This window comes from Trichomycterus rosablanca, chromosome 18, assembly GCF_030014385.1.
Source record: "Trichomycterus rosablanca isolate fTriRos1 chromosome 18, fTriRos1.hap1, whole genome shotgun sequence".
Taxonomy (NCBI): domain Eukaryota; kingdom Metazoa; phylum Chordata; class Actinopteri; order Siluriformes; family Trichomycteridae; genus Trichomycterus; species Trichomycterus rosablanca.
Window position 1 is genome coordinate 2,359,764 of NC_086005.1, and position 17,116 is coordinate 2,376,879.

The 17,116-nt window shown below is 45.2% G+C and overlaps 1 protein-coding gene across 1 annotated transcript; it reads right to left on the reverse strand.

Moving 5' to 3' along the window:
• Positions 1-1,897: 1,897 nt before the first annotated feature.
• Positions 1,898-16,909, reverse strand: sppl3 (signal peptide peptidase 3). Its single transcript, XM_063014251.1, has 9 exons — positions 16,842-16,909; positions 15,411-15,499; positions 14,997-15,116; positions 13,291-13,369; positions 12,465-12,577; positions 10,139-10,245; positions 7,952-8,306; positions 6,905-7,014; positions 1,898-6,394 (listed from the first exon to the last, which is right to left on the reverse strand). The coding sequence occupies exons 2-9, from the start codon at positions 15,487-15,489 to the stop codon at positions 6,323-6,325; spliced, it is 1,035 nt and encodes a 344-aa protein (XP_062870321.1). The 5' UTR covers positions 15,490-15,499; positions 16,842-16,909; the 3' UTR covers positions 1,898-6,322.
• Positions 16,910-17,116: the final 207 nt, after the last annotated feature.

Genomic DNA, 17,116 nt, shown 5'->3' on the forward strand with positions numbered 1-17,116 from the left:
CATAAAACATTTAATAAGAGTACATACATTAATGTATATCAGTGTACCTAATAAATTGCTAAGTGAGTGTATGGCTTCATTAAGGGTAGTAGTATCATCTTACCTTAATTATATGAATGTAGACACTTGGTTTGTCAAACGATTCCAAATTCCCAGTGATCCATCTGAATAACAGGCCTGTCGGTTTATATTCCAGTGCTTCAACTGGTAGGGGGGGTGTGGGTGTGTGTGGGTGTTGGGGGGGGGGGGATTTAAGTATATTATTTTATAATATTATTCACTGTAGACGATAAAATATCTCAAACCATTCTTTACTTCCCTCTCAGCTGCTCCTGTATTTTGTCCACATATGACTTTTCCTGATGCAATCAATAATCATCTTTACAACACACTGATCAGCCATAACAATAAAACCACCTCCTTGTGTCTACACTCACTGTCCATGTTATCAGCTCCACTTACCATATAGAAGCTCTTTATAGTTCTACAATTACTGACTGTAGTCCATCTGTTTCTCTACATGCTTTGTTATCCCCCTTTCATGCTGTTCTTCAATGGTCAGGACCCCCACAGGACCACCACAGTGCAGGTATTATTTAGGTGGTGGATCATTCTCAGCATTGCAGTGACACTGACATGGTGGTGGTGTGTTAGTGTGTGTTGTGCTGGTATGAGTGGATCAGACACAGCAGCGCTGCTGGACTGAGAATAGTCCACCAACCAAAAATATCCGGCCGACAGCGCCCTGTGGGCAGCGTCCTTTGACCACTGATGAAGGTCTAGAAGATGACCGACTCAAACAGCAGCAATAGATGAGCGATCGTCTCTGACTTTACATCTACAAGGTGGACCGACTCGGTAGGAGTGTCTAATAGAGTGGACACTGTATTTAAAACCTCCAGCAGCACTGCTGTGTCTGATCCACTCATACCAGCACAACACACACTAACACACCACCACCATGTCAGTGTCACTGCAGTGCTGAGAATCATCCACCACCTAAATAATACCTGCTCTGTGGGGGTCCTGACCGTTGAAGAACAGGGTGAAAGCAGGCAAAAATAACTAGACTGTTTCGACCATCAGTCCACCGTGTCCATGCAGATGATTTTTTTTTGCTTATAAATGACACGTCTGGGTGTCTCTTATTTTCTTGATTGCACAATTTCCCAATTGCTCCTGTCCCAATCATTTTGGAATTGATCAGAGAAATCATATCTTACCCTGCACCGATTTCATTTACACTGATGTGAATTAACAAATTCGCTTCATCTTATCCTAATTTTTTTTGGTAATGCTTCAGTCACTGGCAGGTCTGGGATTTGAACCCATACCCTTCTACAATATATGGACAACAATATTGTCTGTGGGAATTTGTGTCCATTCAGTCAGATGACGACAGCATTTGTATGGCTGGGTGCTGATGTTGGTCAAGAAAACGTCAGTCGATGTTCCGGTTCATCCGAGAGCTGTCGAGTGGGACCGAGGTCAGGACTCCGTGCAGGACACTGAAGTTTCTTTATACTGAGCTTTGCTGGAGAAGGAAAGGGCCTTCCCTAAACTGAACTGTTGCAAGTTAGAAGCACATCATTTCTTTTATATCACTGATTTTATTACACCTGTTAGCAACTGTTGTGGCTGAAACACATAGATTCAAAAATTAGAAGGGGCGTCCCGATACTTTTGTCCACATGGTGTATACTTCCACTGCTGGACCCCTGAGCAGGACCGCACTTGCTCTGTACTGTGTGAGCACTGTGTGATCAAGTTACAAGCTGTTGTGAAGGACGAAGCACTACAGGTGGAGTCTCGTTTATTTACAGCAGAACCCTGAAATAAAAGGGGTTAGGGGAAAGGGGGGGGGGGGTGTAAAGTACAGCACATCAGGACTCCAGGGTCACTACACAGTTCTTAATTTATTTTTAACTTCACTTTTATACAGAATCCTTTTGGCCGTAAAGAGGAACGTACCAATGGAGCTTAGTGCCCTCTGCTGGCCGGGAGTGAACAGGGAGAAGGAACAAAAAAAAAAAACCAGTAAAATAATAATAATAATAATATAATAATTATAAAAAAAATTCTAAAGCACTAAGAAAAATACAAACAAGTGGTAAAACAAAAAGCAGGGCCTCCCGTAAAAATGATGAATGGAATCACCATTAATCGGAGGAAGTTCATTTTTTGTTTCATGTCTGTTATCGTTGGCTGGTGGGGGATGACGAGCATGATTGTGGCGTGTCCGAGCCACGCCCGGTTACCAGAAGGTCCTTGTCCTGGCGAACAGTCAGAGGATTTTTGTAGCTCAGGCTCGTGTTTGTTGTGCGACGCTGGTCGGCGTCCGTCGTGCGCCGTCCGGCCTCGGGCGTCGCCGGAACGCAGCGTGAGGAACGCTTCGCCGTACGCTTCGCATGCAAGGCCTGACGAGTCCGAGATTTTGAAAAGGGAACGGGTAACGGGTAGACAAAGAGCAGACCTCGACAAGACTTGCACCGCAAACTCGCTCGCACACACACACACACACACTAAATAACCGTCAAGGAAATAGTAAAGTATGAAAAACAAACCACCAGTCATGTGCCCATAATCCCTCATCACAACCCCCAGTTTAATTCAATTACAATAAAATTAATAATAAATGCATACAAACACCCCCTCCCCCACATGTACCCATCAGTCCTATTACATCCTTTTCAGTAAAGTAGCGTCCACGTTTTTTATATACACGCTTGTGCTAATACAGTAAACCAGGTGATTGGATAGCAGGTCAGTATTGGCACATGCCTACGAAACCTCATCAGTCTCATCCAATGATCGAGAAAGGATCGAGTCCTTCGCTATAAAAGCACCGCTCTGAAATGCACACCCCCCACACAGTGAATGTAGTCGATCAGCCTGAGCGTGACGGGCGCCTGAGATTCGCATAAATCGTCGTTTATTGAACACTAGACCCCACAAGGGAATTTAATTCTCTACGGGGGGAGTAGAGCACAGACAGAATAGGCTGTGTCTGAGGGAGGGAAGTTTGGATGGGGTTTCATCTCACTGGCACCACATTAGAGACTTGTTCTGTCTGCAGAGTGGTGGAGGAACACGCAAGACACAGCGTGGCCCTCCATACGCGGTACAAACACTACATGTTTGAATCTCAGATCGGAGGCACATGATTGGCTGTGTCGGCTGAAACAGGGTTCCTCGTCTGTGGTGTAACCGTGGCCTAAGCTGACCGAGGGTTGACCGATCACGAATGGATCTCTGCTCGTTATACTGCGCCTCTGTGAGACCCGCCCCTGGTAGGTGAAAAGAAGCGATCCGTGAGCATGACAGCCTTGGCAGCGATGAGAGGGGAAAACGGAACCACCACCTTCGTGCCATCCTGCAAATTCCACTTCATTTAATGCTGAATGTTAAATATTCCACCTACGTTTTGTATAGGCAGTTTATTAAGAAAAAAAATTAATGCATCTTCCTCTTAATCGAGTCATATCCAATTCCCGGAACATATTTCATCTCCACTCCTGACTGAGGAACTGAAACATGCCGCCTCAGACGTGTGCAATACCGACCGCTTCTTTTCACATCCGTAATGGAGAGTGAAATCTGGGTCCTTTCTGTGTGGAGTTTGCATGTTCTCCTTGTGTTTGTCTCCCACAAGTCCAAAGACATGCAGTCAGGTTAATCAGAGCTATTAGATATTGTGTGTGTGTGTGTGTGTGATGTGACTGGCGACCTGTCCGGTGTGTTTCCTGCCTTTCGCTTAAAGAATCAGACCCACCGTGACCCTGACCAGGATAAAGGAGTGGTAAAACAGAATGAATAAATGAATGTTTAGGAGGAAAAAGTTAAACAATTATAAATAATTTATGTAACTTTTTTATACTAATCACTTTATACTTTAATATCGTCGAGGCAAAGACCTAAAGGAGAGTTATATTTATTTTAAAATAAATATAATTACTCTTGTTTTCTAAACATGCGAAAGTCTGACTCCCCCTAAATTTCACAAGTACGAGGGATCTTCAAAAAGTTTCCTCACTTTTATATTGTGGTTATAAGTGGTGAGGGTGGGAGGAGGAGTGATCGGGCGTGTCCGAGAGTCTGAGAGACACTTACAGTCCAGATTTAGCTCCATCTGAACGCAGGACCTTCTTGCTGTGAGGCGGCAGTGCTACCCACCGAGCCACCTCTTTATTTAATAGAGCGTGACGTAGTGAAGGGGGCGGTAATGTAGAGTCAGTAGCAGAGAGCTTATTATAAGCACTAACAAAACAATAAAAGTAAGGTTGGAGGATTTAAGCTCTTCCTGACGTCATTTTCAGGGGTTTTTGTAGGCGCCCTCAAGTTAAATCACACAGCGTTTAATGCCAACATTAATGTACAAGAGATATTTAAAAAGTTTCCTCACTTTTATATGTTATAAGCGGTGAGGGTGTAGTAGGAGGAGTAATCGGTCGTGTCTGAGAGACGCTTACGGTCCTGATTTAGCTCCATCTGATTTCTACCTTTTTGGACACTTAAAGAAGCTTTAAGGGAAGAAGATTTTCATGTGATGATGATGTGAAAGCAGCGGCGCATCAGTGGCTACACACACAACCCAAAAACATTAAAAAGTTGGTACAATGCCTGAGAAAAGCATCGGAAGGTGACGATGTAGAAAAGTGTCATTTGTTTTTGAAATTCTTAAAAAATAGAGTTAAAAAAGTGTGGAAACTTTTGAGGTGAGTCTAGTGTAACAGAGGAGGATTAACGGGCACTTAGATGCGCTATACACCCGAGAGCGGGTGCCAATCCAACTCAGGGCAAGAATTCATTCTGACTCGGACGTACGATAAAAGAAAAACGCACAAGGCTACCCGGAGAACGGGCCATGATTGGTACGTTGGAGCCTCGTGCTGCTGGTTTCCTATAAGCGATGTCAGCCCGGCGCTAAATAGGCCAGGTCCCCAGGTGGGGCGGTCCGGGTCATTTCTGTGTGGAGTTTGCATGTTCTCCCCCGTGTCTGGTCCTATAGGTACCTGGCCGCTAGGATGCATAAACCAGTGCATTGTAGTGCCGGTCCCAAGCCCAGATAAATAGGGAGGGTCGTGTCAGGAGTAAAAACTGTGCCAAATCAATAACGCGGATCACGATCCGCCGGCGACCGCTAACGGGAGCCTGGCGCTAAATTTGCAACGACTGATCAACTACATTCAGGGTGTCGGAGCGTAATCTTGTCTCTGACCTGTTTCCTTAGCAGAGGTAATGCCATGTGTATAATTCACTCCTTCAGTCTCACACACTCGCACACACACACACACTCTGAAGCTCTGCCCACCGTCCCCCCCCCCCGCCTGCAGTAACCTGTGCCTTAAAGAGCCGTAAAAATGTGACCGGCCGACGTTCAGCTTCCGGAAAAGCAAAATAATTCATTAGCATTCTCATCCTCCCCTGAAATCTGAGGAATTTACAAACCCAGTCAAAGCAACGAAGGGAAAAAGCGCAAAACAACAGGCGCGCACACACACGCGGTTCATAAGTAAGCACGCACACACACACACTCGCACCCTGGCACGATGCTCCTAATACACGTGTACACATATATACATGGAGCGGCACAGCGCGACGCTGGCTTCCACCAGGGGCGCACACGCACGTGCGCTCGACTTTATAATGCATCGTCTCTGTATACGCCGAGGATAAAATCTGTCTAAATAAAATACACGTATCCGCAAAGTAGGGAGAGCGAGGTATTAGATGAAAGGTATTACGTACACAAAAGAGAAAGAGAGAGAGAGAAAAGCAGGAGTAGACTCGGGAGGACGGGGAAACGTCTGTGGCCTGGTCGCACGCGTGTGTGCGTGTGCGCTGGTCCCCTCGGGGTCGTTATTGTTCCGAGCTGTTTTCAGCTTCTTGTCCATGATTCAAAACAACAACAAAAAAAACACCAAAAAACACGACATTGTTCTGGTCTATAAATCCATAACGATGCTGATTAGAAAATAATAATCACCCGAGGCTCGGTGAGCCGGCTGTGTCCCAAATGTCCCATAAGGAGCAGCCTCAGTCCAACAGGGGACGAATCGAGACAGAGAGAGAGAGAGAGAGAGAGAGAGAGAGAGAAAGAAGCATCTGGAATGAAGAGGGCTGGAACAAAGTAAAGGTAGAAGAAAGAACAGAGCGAATGTGCTGAGCGGGATTCATCTGGCAGTGACGTCGGCGAGCTTCTCCGTCTGAACGAGAGGTGGCGAGAAGACGAGCGCTCTCTCTCTCGCCCCCTCTCTCTCTCTCTCTCTCTCTCTCGGCGTGTCGGGGATGAGTTCGAATGCTGACCGCTCTGTCGTGGCCATCATACTTCCATGAAGCGGGAGCTGCTGGACTTGGTGTGGAAAGGCTCGGACCACATGCGCCGCAGGTCACCCTGAAAACACACACACACACACACACACACACACACTCTGAATCGTGCTGCTGGTTCGGAGAAACCGTACGTCGACCCGATCCAGTCGTGGCTAACTGGGACTGACCCTGGCCATCAAAGCCAGGACCTTCTTGCGGTGAGGCAGAGCTAGGCAGAGCTGGGATTCAAACTCTCAACCTTTCGATTGACAGCCCAAAGCTCTACCGTATAGGCTACCACTGTCCCTGTGATGTCCTGCTGATGTTCTCTTATTGCTCCTATATAAAGACGTGCCGTGAATAAGGCTTTCTGCACTCCTTCACACGTAGCAGCTGAAGCCTAGCGGTTAAGGAACTGGACTAGTAATCGAAAGGTTCAAGCCTCACCACTGCCAAGATGCCACTGCTGGGCCCTTGAGTAAGGCCCTTAACAGCTTAGACTGTATATTGTCACAGTGCTGTAAGTCACTTTGGATAAAAACGTCTGCTAAATGCTGAAAACATAAGTGTAAACATATACAGACACTCGTACCTTCAGGTAGGCCATGGTGAGCAGAGGCAGGAGGGTAAAGGGCACCAGGTACAGCAGAGCCGGCTGAGCCGCGCGGTGAATCCGAGACGCCACGGTCGCGGTCAGCAGACCTGAGAGAGAGACAGAAATGAAGCGTTCAGCTCGATATAACGTGCGTTAGAGATTCGCCTTCAGGATTACACCTGATCTCAGCCTATAGGAGGAGATCGATACTCTAAACCCACTTAGATTACAACAGGCTATCTGACAGCAGGTACCCACACGTGTGCATGTGAGGATGGGGGACCTGTTAAATATTGGGTTGATGGAGGCGCTCAGGTGACACAGCGGGATATTCCGCTAGCACACCCCGGTTCGAATCTCGGCTCTGCTACCAGTCGGCTGGGTGCCATCTCGCGGGCACAACTGGCAGTGCCTGCAGCAGACACAAATTGGCCACCGAGTCTGCCGGGTGGGAAAGGACCGGACTAAGCGGGTGGGGTCTTCAAACGCTGTGCAGGGACCTCGATTAGCAGGCCGAGGCGAATCCAACGAAGTACGGGCAAAAAAGAAGGGGTTCAGGGACTGCACACGCATCGGAGGGGGGCGTGGAGCAGGCGCATTAACCCTCCTCGAACGCTATCGGGATCCCCAGCAGTGGAAGACCAATCGGATACGCTAAATCAGGAGAAAAAGGGATAAAATGCATAAATAAATAAAGAAACAAAAAAAATGTTGGGTTGATGGAGGTTCCAAGTCGTTCTTGTGTTGAACGAAGCAGATCTGATCAGAGCAAAGACCTGAGGCACTTTGATAAGAACCAGATCCTTGTGGGGGTCTGAAAAGGGGCGAGACACCATTACCGACAGTTTGATGTAGAGGACATGAAGGCTGTGGGGTCTAGTCCGGACCTACAGAAGATCTATCGGGGCTCAAACTGCACATCATTTCAGTTTTGGTGATGAGGTAATTGAGCATCGAACCCTTCTGTGTACGGGGACCGTGATCGTCCACACACGATTTACAAAAACCAAACCCAGTCCAGCAGCCCAGCCGCCCCCGACTCACCCACAAAGTATCCGATGAGGGTGCAGTGGAAGTACGACACGCGCTGCATGCGGCCGGGCGCGTTGGCCGTGCCGGTGGCCTCTCCGCTCGCCTGCTTCTTGTAGTTGTCGTAGCGCAGGACGAAGCAGAGCAGCAGACCGGGCATGACGATGTCCCCGATGCCCAGCATGGAGAAGTGGCTCCCCGTGGAGCTGGGGAACACCAGCTTGCCCGGGAGCGAGAGGCGGGGAACGTCGCGGCCCATGCCGGGTCCCAGGTGCAGCTTACGCGAGATCACGTCCAGAGGGTTATCGGCCGGCTGCGTGGCCACCTTGACCATCACGTTACTGTTGAAGATGTAGGCTGAGAAGAACACCTGAGGAGAGACACGCAGGAGGAGGAGGAACGTCAGGTTTCAGTCAACTAATCTTCTACATGTCACACATTCATGTTTATTTTTACAAAAACGGCTGGTGGTTTTATTTAAAAACGTATTATGTACAAACACAAGCACACGCTGTGGCCAAAATTATACGGACATCAGAGCCGTCTCAAATACTCGATCATAAAAATTGTAATAGTAAATTGCTTTAAAATGTTTGAAGTGTTTTACTGTTACTGCTACAGATGATCCAAAAATGTAAAAAAATATATACAATTATTACAATATACTGTATATGTAATGTATATAATTATAAAAAAATTGTTTAATGCTTTGAATTATAATTTTTATTATGTTCTTTAATAGTGTTATACTGCTACAGACGATACAAAATTGTAAAAAAAAATAAAATTAAAAAATAATTACAAATATATATGTAATGTAAAGAATAATATAAGTATAAAAAATTTTAAATTGTTTAATTATTAAAAAAAAAAAAAATTATAATTTAAAATGTTTAAGTGTTTTAATGTTACTGCTACATTGAAAAAAATATTAAATTATATTTTATTAAATTATAATGAAAAAAATACAAAAAAATATTAATTAAAATAGTTTGAAGTATTTTACTGTTACTGCTATAGATACAAAATTGTAAAAAAATATATAAAATACTGTATGTAATATATACAGTATGTAGGAAATGTATATAATATATGTAATGTAAATTATAATTAAGTTATTTAATAAAGTTTTACAATTTAAATAATAATTGTAATTATTTTTTTTATAATTAAACAATTTAATTTTTTATAATTATAATATACATTACATTACACATATATATTTGTACTTTATATATTTTGTTTACAATTTTGTATCGTTTGAAGCTGTAACAGTAAAACACTTCAAACACTTTAAATTATTATTTAAATTTTTTATAATTACAATATACATTATACCATTACATATAAATATATATATATATTTATTACATATATATTTGTAATTTCATATATTTATAATTTTTTTCATCTGTAGCTGTAACAGTAAAACACTTTAAATTATAATTTTATTATTGTTTTTTTTATAATTAAAGTGTTTTACTGTTACAGCTACAGATGATATAAAATGGTAAAAAAAATGATATAAAATAATTATAAATAATTATAGCAAACAATAATAAAAATTATAATTTAAAGTGTTTTACTGTTACTGCTTTTTATCATACAAAATGGTAAAAAAAAGAGTAAAAATATTGTTAATTATTAATAATACATTTGTGTGTACATTATAAATACTACAAATTTTAGAATTTATTTTTATTAAAAATGACAGAATTTTAGGATAAAGTATACTGCATTTATCTAAGGGGAAAAAAAGAACAATTATCTGTATGAACAGGTTTTAAGGCGCCGTACGACACGTTTCCATACAAAAGTCAAATTAATTATCAGGTTCATGTGTAGCTGTCTGAGTCACATCCATAAAGACGTGGTCTGGAGATGCTGGTGTAGAGGAACTTAACAGCTTGTATGAAATTGATACACGTGCTTTAAACAGGAAAAGAACACAAGCCAGATATTTCTGACAGGATCATTTGGACGGCTGGACGGCTGGACGTGTCCTTCCTCGTAGTTCATCGATGTGAAGCAAACGTGGAAACTGGAGCTGAAATTTGCCAATTCAAATTTTCCAAGCTGTTGCACAACTTTCGATTCCCCTTGTACCCAGTTTACAAGTATCATGTCATGGTATTCAGCAGGGATGCAAATTGTGCCCATTAAACAATAGGACGACACAAAGAATGGTGAGCAGGTTCTTACCCAGAAGACGTCGTAGACGAGGAGGCCCGAGAGAAGCAGGCAGGACACTTTGAGACTCGGCAGACGCACAAATGCGATCATGGCCACACACAGACCCATCGCCAACGCTGCAGGAGAAAAAGAATCAGCATCAACACCGGCTGGATTCTCTCGTCTACCTCATGAGCTGCCTCAGTAGAGAGGATTCTAATAATACATGGAGCTGTGATGCAGTAGTGCCCTATCTAAGGCGTGGTCCTACCCTGTGATACAGTATTACCCTATCTAAGGCGTGGTCCTACCCTGTGATACAGTAGTGCCCTATCTAAGGCGTGGTCCTACCCTGTGATACAGTAATGCCCTATCTAAGGTGTGGTCCTACCCTGTGATACAGTAGTACCCTATCTAAGGCGTGGTCCTACCCTGTGATACAGTAGTGCCCTATCTAAGGCGTGGTCCTACCCTGTGATACAGTAGTGCCCTATCTAAGGCGTGGTCCTACCCTGTGATACAGTAGTGCCCTATCTAAGGCGTGGTCCTACCCTGTGATACCGTAGTGCCCTATCTAAGGCGTGGTCCTACCCTGTGAAACAGTAGTGCCCTATCTAAGGCGTGGTCCTACCCTGTGATACAGTAGTGCCCTATCTAAGGCGTGGTCCTACCCTGTGATACCGTAGTGCCCTATCTAAGGCGTGGTCCTACCCTGTGAAACAGTAGTGCCCTATCTAAGGCGTGGTCCTACCCTGTGATACAGTAGTGCCCTATCTAAGGCGTGGTCCTACCCTGTGATACAGTAGTGCCCTATCTAAGGGGTGGTCCTACCCTGTGATACAGTAATGCCCTATCTAAGGTGTGGTCCTACCCTGTGATACAGTAGTGCCCTATCTAAGGCGTGGTCCTACCCTGTGATACAGTAGTACCCTATCTAAGGTGTGGTCCTACCCTGTGATACAGTAATGCCCTATCTAAGGCGTGGTCCTACCCTGTGATACAGTAATGCCCTATCTAAGGTGTGGTCCTACCCTGTGATACAGTAGTGCCCTATCTAAGGCGTGGTCCTACCCTGTGATACAGTAGTACCCTATCTAAGGCGTGGTCCTACCCTGTGATACAGTAGTGCCCTATCTAAGGCGTGGTCCTACCCTGTGATACAGTAGTGCCCTATCTAAGGCGTGGTCCTACCCTGTGATACAGTAGTGCCCTATCTAAGGCGTGGTCCTACCCTGTGATACAGTAGTGCCCTATCTAAGGCGTGGTCCTACCCTGTGATACAGTAGTGCCCTATCTAAGGCGTGGTCCTACCCTGTGATACCGTAGTGCCCTATCTAAGGCGTGGTCCTACCCTGTGAAACAGTAGTGCCCTATCTAAGGCGTGGTCCTACCCTGTGATACAGTAGTGCCCTATCTAAGGCGTGGTCCTACCCTGTGATACAGTAGTGCCCTATCTAAGGGGTGGTCCTACCCTGTGATACAGTAATGCCCTATCTAAGGTGTGGTCCTACCCTGTGATACAGTAGTGCCCTATCTAAGGCGTGGTCCTACCCTGTGATACAGTAGTACCCTATCTAAGGTGTGGTCCTACCCTGTGATACAGTAATGCCCTATCTAAGGCGTGGTCCTACCCTGTGATACAGTAATGCCCTATCTAAGGTGTGGTCCTACCCTGTGATACAGTAGTGCCCTATCTAAGGCGTGGTCCTACCCTGTGATACAGTATTACCCTATCTAAGGTGTGGTCCTACCCTGTGATACAGTAATGCCCTATCTAAGGTGTGGTCCTACCCTGTGATACAGTAGTGCCCTATCTAAGGCGTGGTTCTACCCTGTGATACAGTAGTGCCCTATCTAAGGTGTGGTCCTACCCTGTGATACAGTAGTGCCCTATCTATGGCGTGGTCCTACCCTGTGATACAGTAGTGCCTTATCTAAGGCGTGGTCCTACCCTGTGATACAGTATTACCCTATCTAAGGTGTGGTCCTACCCTGTGATACAGTAGTGCCCTATCTAAGGCGTGGTCCTACCCTGTGATACAGTAGTGCCCTATCTAAGGTGTGGTCCTACCCTGTGATACAGTAGTACCCTATCTAAGGCGTGGTTCTACCCTGTGATACAGTAGTGCCCTATCTAAGGCGTGGTCCTACCCTGTGATACAGTAGTGCCCTATCTAAGGTGTGGTCCTACCCTGTGATACAGTAGTGCCCTATCTAAGGCGTGGTCCTACCCTGTGCCCAGAGTTTCTGGTTGGCACAGAACCTGTTATGACCCTGACCAGGACAGAGCATTGAGTATGAATAAATAGAAAGGCCAAGAACTCTGAAGACACACCCTCTTTTTACTGTTTCTTACCGTCCATGAGGAGCCAGTGTCCCGTGAGCACCCAGATGAGGACCAGCATCACTGACAGGAAAAATGAGAGAAGCTCCGCCAGCGTGAACCGACCGCAGCAACCAAATGAGATCCTGCGCACACACACACACACACATTACAAAGGTCATCTACAAAGAAACATTTGTTATTAAGCCCTAGACAGCAAAGTGTGAGGTGTACAAGATTAGTCAATAAAGTGTTATCTTATCTTATCGCGTCCTCTATACTGATTCGACTCTTCACCGCTGACTGAGGACGCCTCTCAACTCCGGCACGTACAGTCAGTACAGACTGCATTTTTCAGCCGCACGAGTCGAGTTCATACACTTGACGGGCACTGTGTACGGAGGGCCACACCCCCATCAGCATTATTCCTCAGCCCTGTGCAGGCGCCATCAGTCAGCCAGCAGGGGCCGCCGTCGCACCAGTTATGAGGACCCACGATCCGACTTTTTACCCTCTAACCCTGAACGACAGCCAATCGTTGTTCATGCCGCCGCCCAGCCCAGTCGGAAAGGCAGAGCCGAGATCTGATACGATGTATTCGAAACCCCAACTCTGGTGAGCTAGCGTACTTTACCGCTGCGCCACCTGAGCGGCAACTATATTTATTTAAAAAATAAAAATAAAAATTGGGTAAGGTTGCTTTTACACAGAGCAGCAGAACCTACATTTACATTCATAGCATTTAGCAGCCAGTTTTATCTTATCTCAATCTTAACAGGTAAGTGCTTGGTGCTTCCTGGAGTGGTGTGCGGAAGGTGGGTTTGTTTAGCTAGATATGACGTGAACGATAACCACTTACTTGTTCTGTGGAGAGCAGGGTCTCGTCAGATACTGGCACATCGGCAACAGCAGGAACGCAAACGCTATGGTGGCGAGAACTGCAGAGAGAGAACGAGAGCCAGAGAGAAACAGAGATTTGCTTTTATATATTGTTATTATTTGTTACTGCTTTAGCAATAATGTAACTTCAGTACTTTCTAAACTGAACCTGAGAGAGACAAAGAGAGAGAGAGAGAGCGAGAAAGAGAAACAGAGAGAGATTTGATTTTATATATTGTTTATTATTTGTAACTGCTTTAACAATAATGTGACTTCTGTACTTTTGAACTTGAGAGAGACAAAGAGAGAAACAGAGAGAAAGGAGAGAGGGTGCAAAAGAGAGAGAGAGCGAGAGAATGCGGGAGGGAGAGAATGATATAAAAACAGAGTGAGCAAGAGACAAACACAAAGGAAAAAAAAAAAAAGAGAGATTTGATTCTATATATTGCTTATTATTTTTAACTGCTTTCTGTACTTCTAAAATTGAACTTGAGAAAGACAAAGAGAGAGTGAGAGTGAGAAATAGGAGAGAGAAATGGAAAGAGAGTGCAAAAGTGAGAGAGCGAGCGAGAGATACAGAGAGAAACAAAGAGAGAGAGAGCACAATAGAGACAGAGAGAGAATGAGAGAGAGAGCGAAAGAGAGTGATAAATAAGGGAAGGAGAGATATCAGGGCAGTGATAGCTCAGTGGTTAAGGTACTGGACTAGTAATAAGAAGGTTGCCGGTTCAAGCCCCACCACCGCCAAGTTGCCACTGTTGGGCCCCTGAGCAAGGCCCTTAACCCTCAATTGCTCAAAAATTTTGTTAAGTCATAACTAAGTCGCTTTGGTTAAAAGCATCTGCTAAATGTCAAAAATGTAAATGTAAATGAGAGAGAAATGGAGAGAGAGAGAGCGCAAAAGTGAGAGAGCAAGAGATACAGAGAGAAACAAAGAGAGAGAGAGAGTGAGAAAGAAAAAGAGAGAGAGGTACAGAGAGAGAATGAGAGAGAGCACAAGCGAGAGATACAGAGAAAGAATAAGAGAGAGAGAGAGAGCACGAGGTATACATAGAGAGAGATATTGAGAGCACAAAAGAGAGATACAGAGAGAGAGAATGAGAGAGAGAATGACACACACACTGATATTTTCTCTCTTTTTTATGAACAATTGTTTTATTACATAATTATATTTTCTTTACCATTTTCTCTCTCTCTCTCTCTATATATATACTTGTTCTTTTTATTATTTATGTATATTATATACCCCCCTGCACACACACACACCCTTAATTATATTTTCTTTACTATTTTATCTTTTTGTACATACTTCATTTTATTATTTATACATATACTATGTACTTTACTATATACACTATATATACTGTATATGTATGCTTTGACAATACAAATATGTGCATTTGTCATGTCAATAAAGCAAATTGAACTGAATTGAATGAGCAAGAGCACAAGAGCAAGTGAGAGAGAGAGTGTGATAGAGAGAGAGAGAGAAAGAGACACACAGAGAGAGACAGAAATACAGAGAGAGAGAGAGAGAGAGAGAGAGAGTGTGAGAGTGTAAATGAATGAATGTCACTAGACCAGAGTGGTGCTCTGTGAGGCCTGTGAATTAGATCTGTGTGTGTAAGGGAAGTGTGAGATTGTGTGTGTGTGTGTGTGTGTGTGTGTGTGCGTGTGCGTGTGTACCCGCAGTGCAGATGGTGAAGACCACCTGGACCGAGTCGAAGAAGAAGAACATGACGAGGAGCGAGATGGACGCTCCGATGGGGAGGAACAGAGCCTGTGTGGAGTCGATGGTCTGAATACCTGAAACACACACACACACACACACACCGGGTGAGATACACCTTCATAAAGAGACTGCACTTCCGAACTCAGTGTACTAATTCTAATTTCAGTACTTTAGGGAAGGCCCTTTCCTGTTCCGGCATGACTGTGCCCCAGAGCTCTGACCTCAGCCTCACTCAACATCTCTGGAATGAACCGGAACACCGAGGCCCTTATAACCCTCAGATGATTACAGGATATTTGGGCATTATTTGAATAAGTTGCTTTGGATAAAAGTGTGTGTGTGTGTGTGTGTGTGTGTGTAAAACTCACTGTTATTAGAGTTGCTGTTGTTGAAGGAGTTGGTTATAGGGTTTCCATCCTTGTCCTTTTCCTGGTTCTCACAGTCCATATTTAATGATCTGAGGACAAACACACACACACACACACACACACACACACACACACACACACACACACACACACACACACACACACACACACACACACACACACACACACACACACACGATCAGTCGCTATCGGCAGTCTAAATCTACAATCTGACCAATATTAAGGAATTAAACAAGTACAGCAAAATGAATCAGGTTAGTGTGGCTGGGTCGCTCGGGTTCGAATCTCAGCTCCGCTACTGTCCACACGGACATGACTGGCTGTGTCTGAGGGTGGGCAGGCTTCCTCAGTTGTGGCCTCTGCTGAGCGAAAGAAACCGGACCAGTGACCAAGATATAGAGGTTAATCAAAGAGAGTGAAAAAGAGGGTGCTGGCGGGTTCGAATCTCAGCTCTGCTACTGTCCACACAGACTGGCTGTGTCTGAGAGTGGGCAGGCCGAATGGATTCATCATTAATGCTGCAACTGCGACCTCTGCTGGCCGGGTGAAACAGGGCCTGTGACCAGGTGCTTGTGGGTTCGAATCTCAGCTCTGCCCTCAGTAGACCGGGCACCTACACAGACGCACGATTGGGCCGAGTGTTTGTAGGGCACAATGGCTAAAACTGGGAACCACGTCGCTCAGAATCTCAGCTCCGCTATTGTCCACGCAGACATAATTGGCTGTGTCTGAGGGTGGGCAGCCAATAGGGATCCCTCATTTATGCTGCATTTGCGACCTCTGCTGGCCGGATGAAACCAGGTCCATGACCAAGATATAGAGGTTAATCAAAGCGAGAGGAAAAGGGGGTGCTGACGGGTTTGAATCTCAGCTCTGCTACTGTCCACACAGACATGATTGGCTGTGTCTGAGGGTGGGCAGGCTTCCTCAGTCGTGGCCTCTGATGAGCGGATGAAACCGGGCCCCGTGACCAGGATACAGCAGTTGATGACAGCGAGAGGAAAAGGGGGTGCTTGCGGGTTCGAATCTCAGCTCTGCCCTCAGTCGGCCGGGCACCTACACAGACACACGACTGGCTGGGTGTCTGTAGGTAACTATGGCTTGTCACTGGGGTAAGTGTGACCTCTGCTGACCGGTCAAGGTGCCTACACAGGGAGCGACTGCTCACGGACGGCAGTGCATGTCACAAAACGATCATGTGACAGCCTTGACTACCCTCCATCAGGAGTGGTGGCGGAAATTATGAGAGAGAGAGAAATTTGATTATAAAACACACACACACACACACACACACTTCCTGGCAACACACATGGCCTGTCATACCAAGGCTAAACAAACCGCGCTAATAAAATACTAGCTAGAGGGTCGAACGACAACTTCATGATGACCGATAAAGGAACGTTGGCTCACCTGAAGCTGCCGTAGACGATGAGCAGGATGGAGATGAGGAAGGTGGACACCTGACTGGAGTCGACCAGCGAGTACACCCTGCACAGAGAACGAGACACAAAGAAAGGCGACAGGTTAGGGCGTGTCGCTTGGATTAATTAATCCGGGCGGAGAAGCTTGTGTTCTAGATTCAGTGGACACGCCTGGACCCGGATCGGTCCGTACATACAGATGATAAAACTCTAAACTCGAGGAAAAGATAAACAGACTGAAAAGTGCAGTGTTAGAATTAGATG

Bases quoted from the DNA above. Each gene is read 5' to 3' on its own strand.
- sppl3 (XM_063014251.1), bottom strand. From the start codon at position 15,489: ATGGACTGTGAGAACCAGGAAAAGGACAAGGATGGAAACCCTATAACC. The intron at 12,578-13,290 runs GTAAGTGGTTAT...GTGTGTGCGCAG, and splicing joins CCCTGCTCTCCACAGAACAA to GATCTCATTTGGTTGCTGCG. The intron at 8,307-10,138 runs GTAAGAACCTGC...GTCTCTCCTCAG, and splicing joins TCGTCTACGACGTCTTCTGG to GTGTTCTTCTCAGCCTACAT.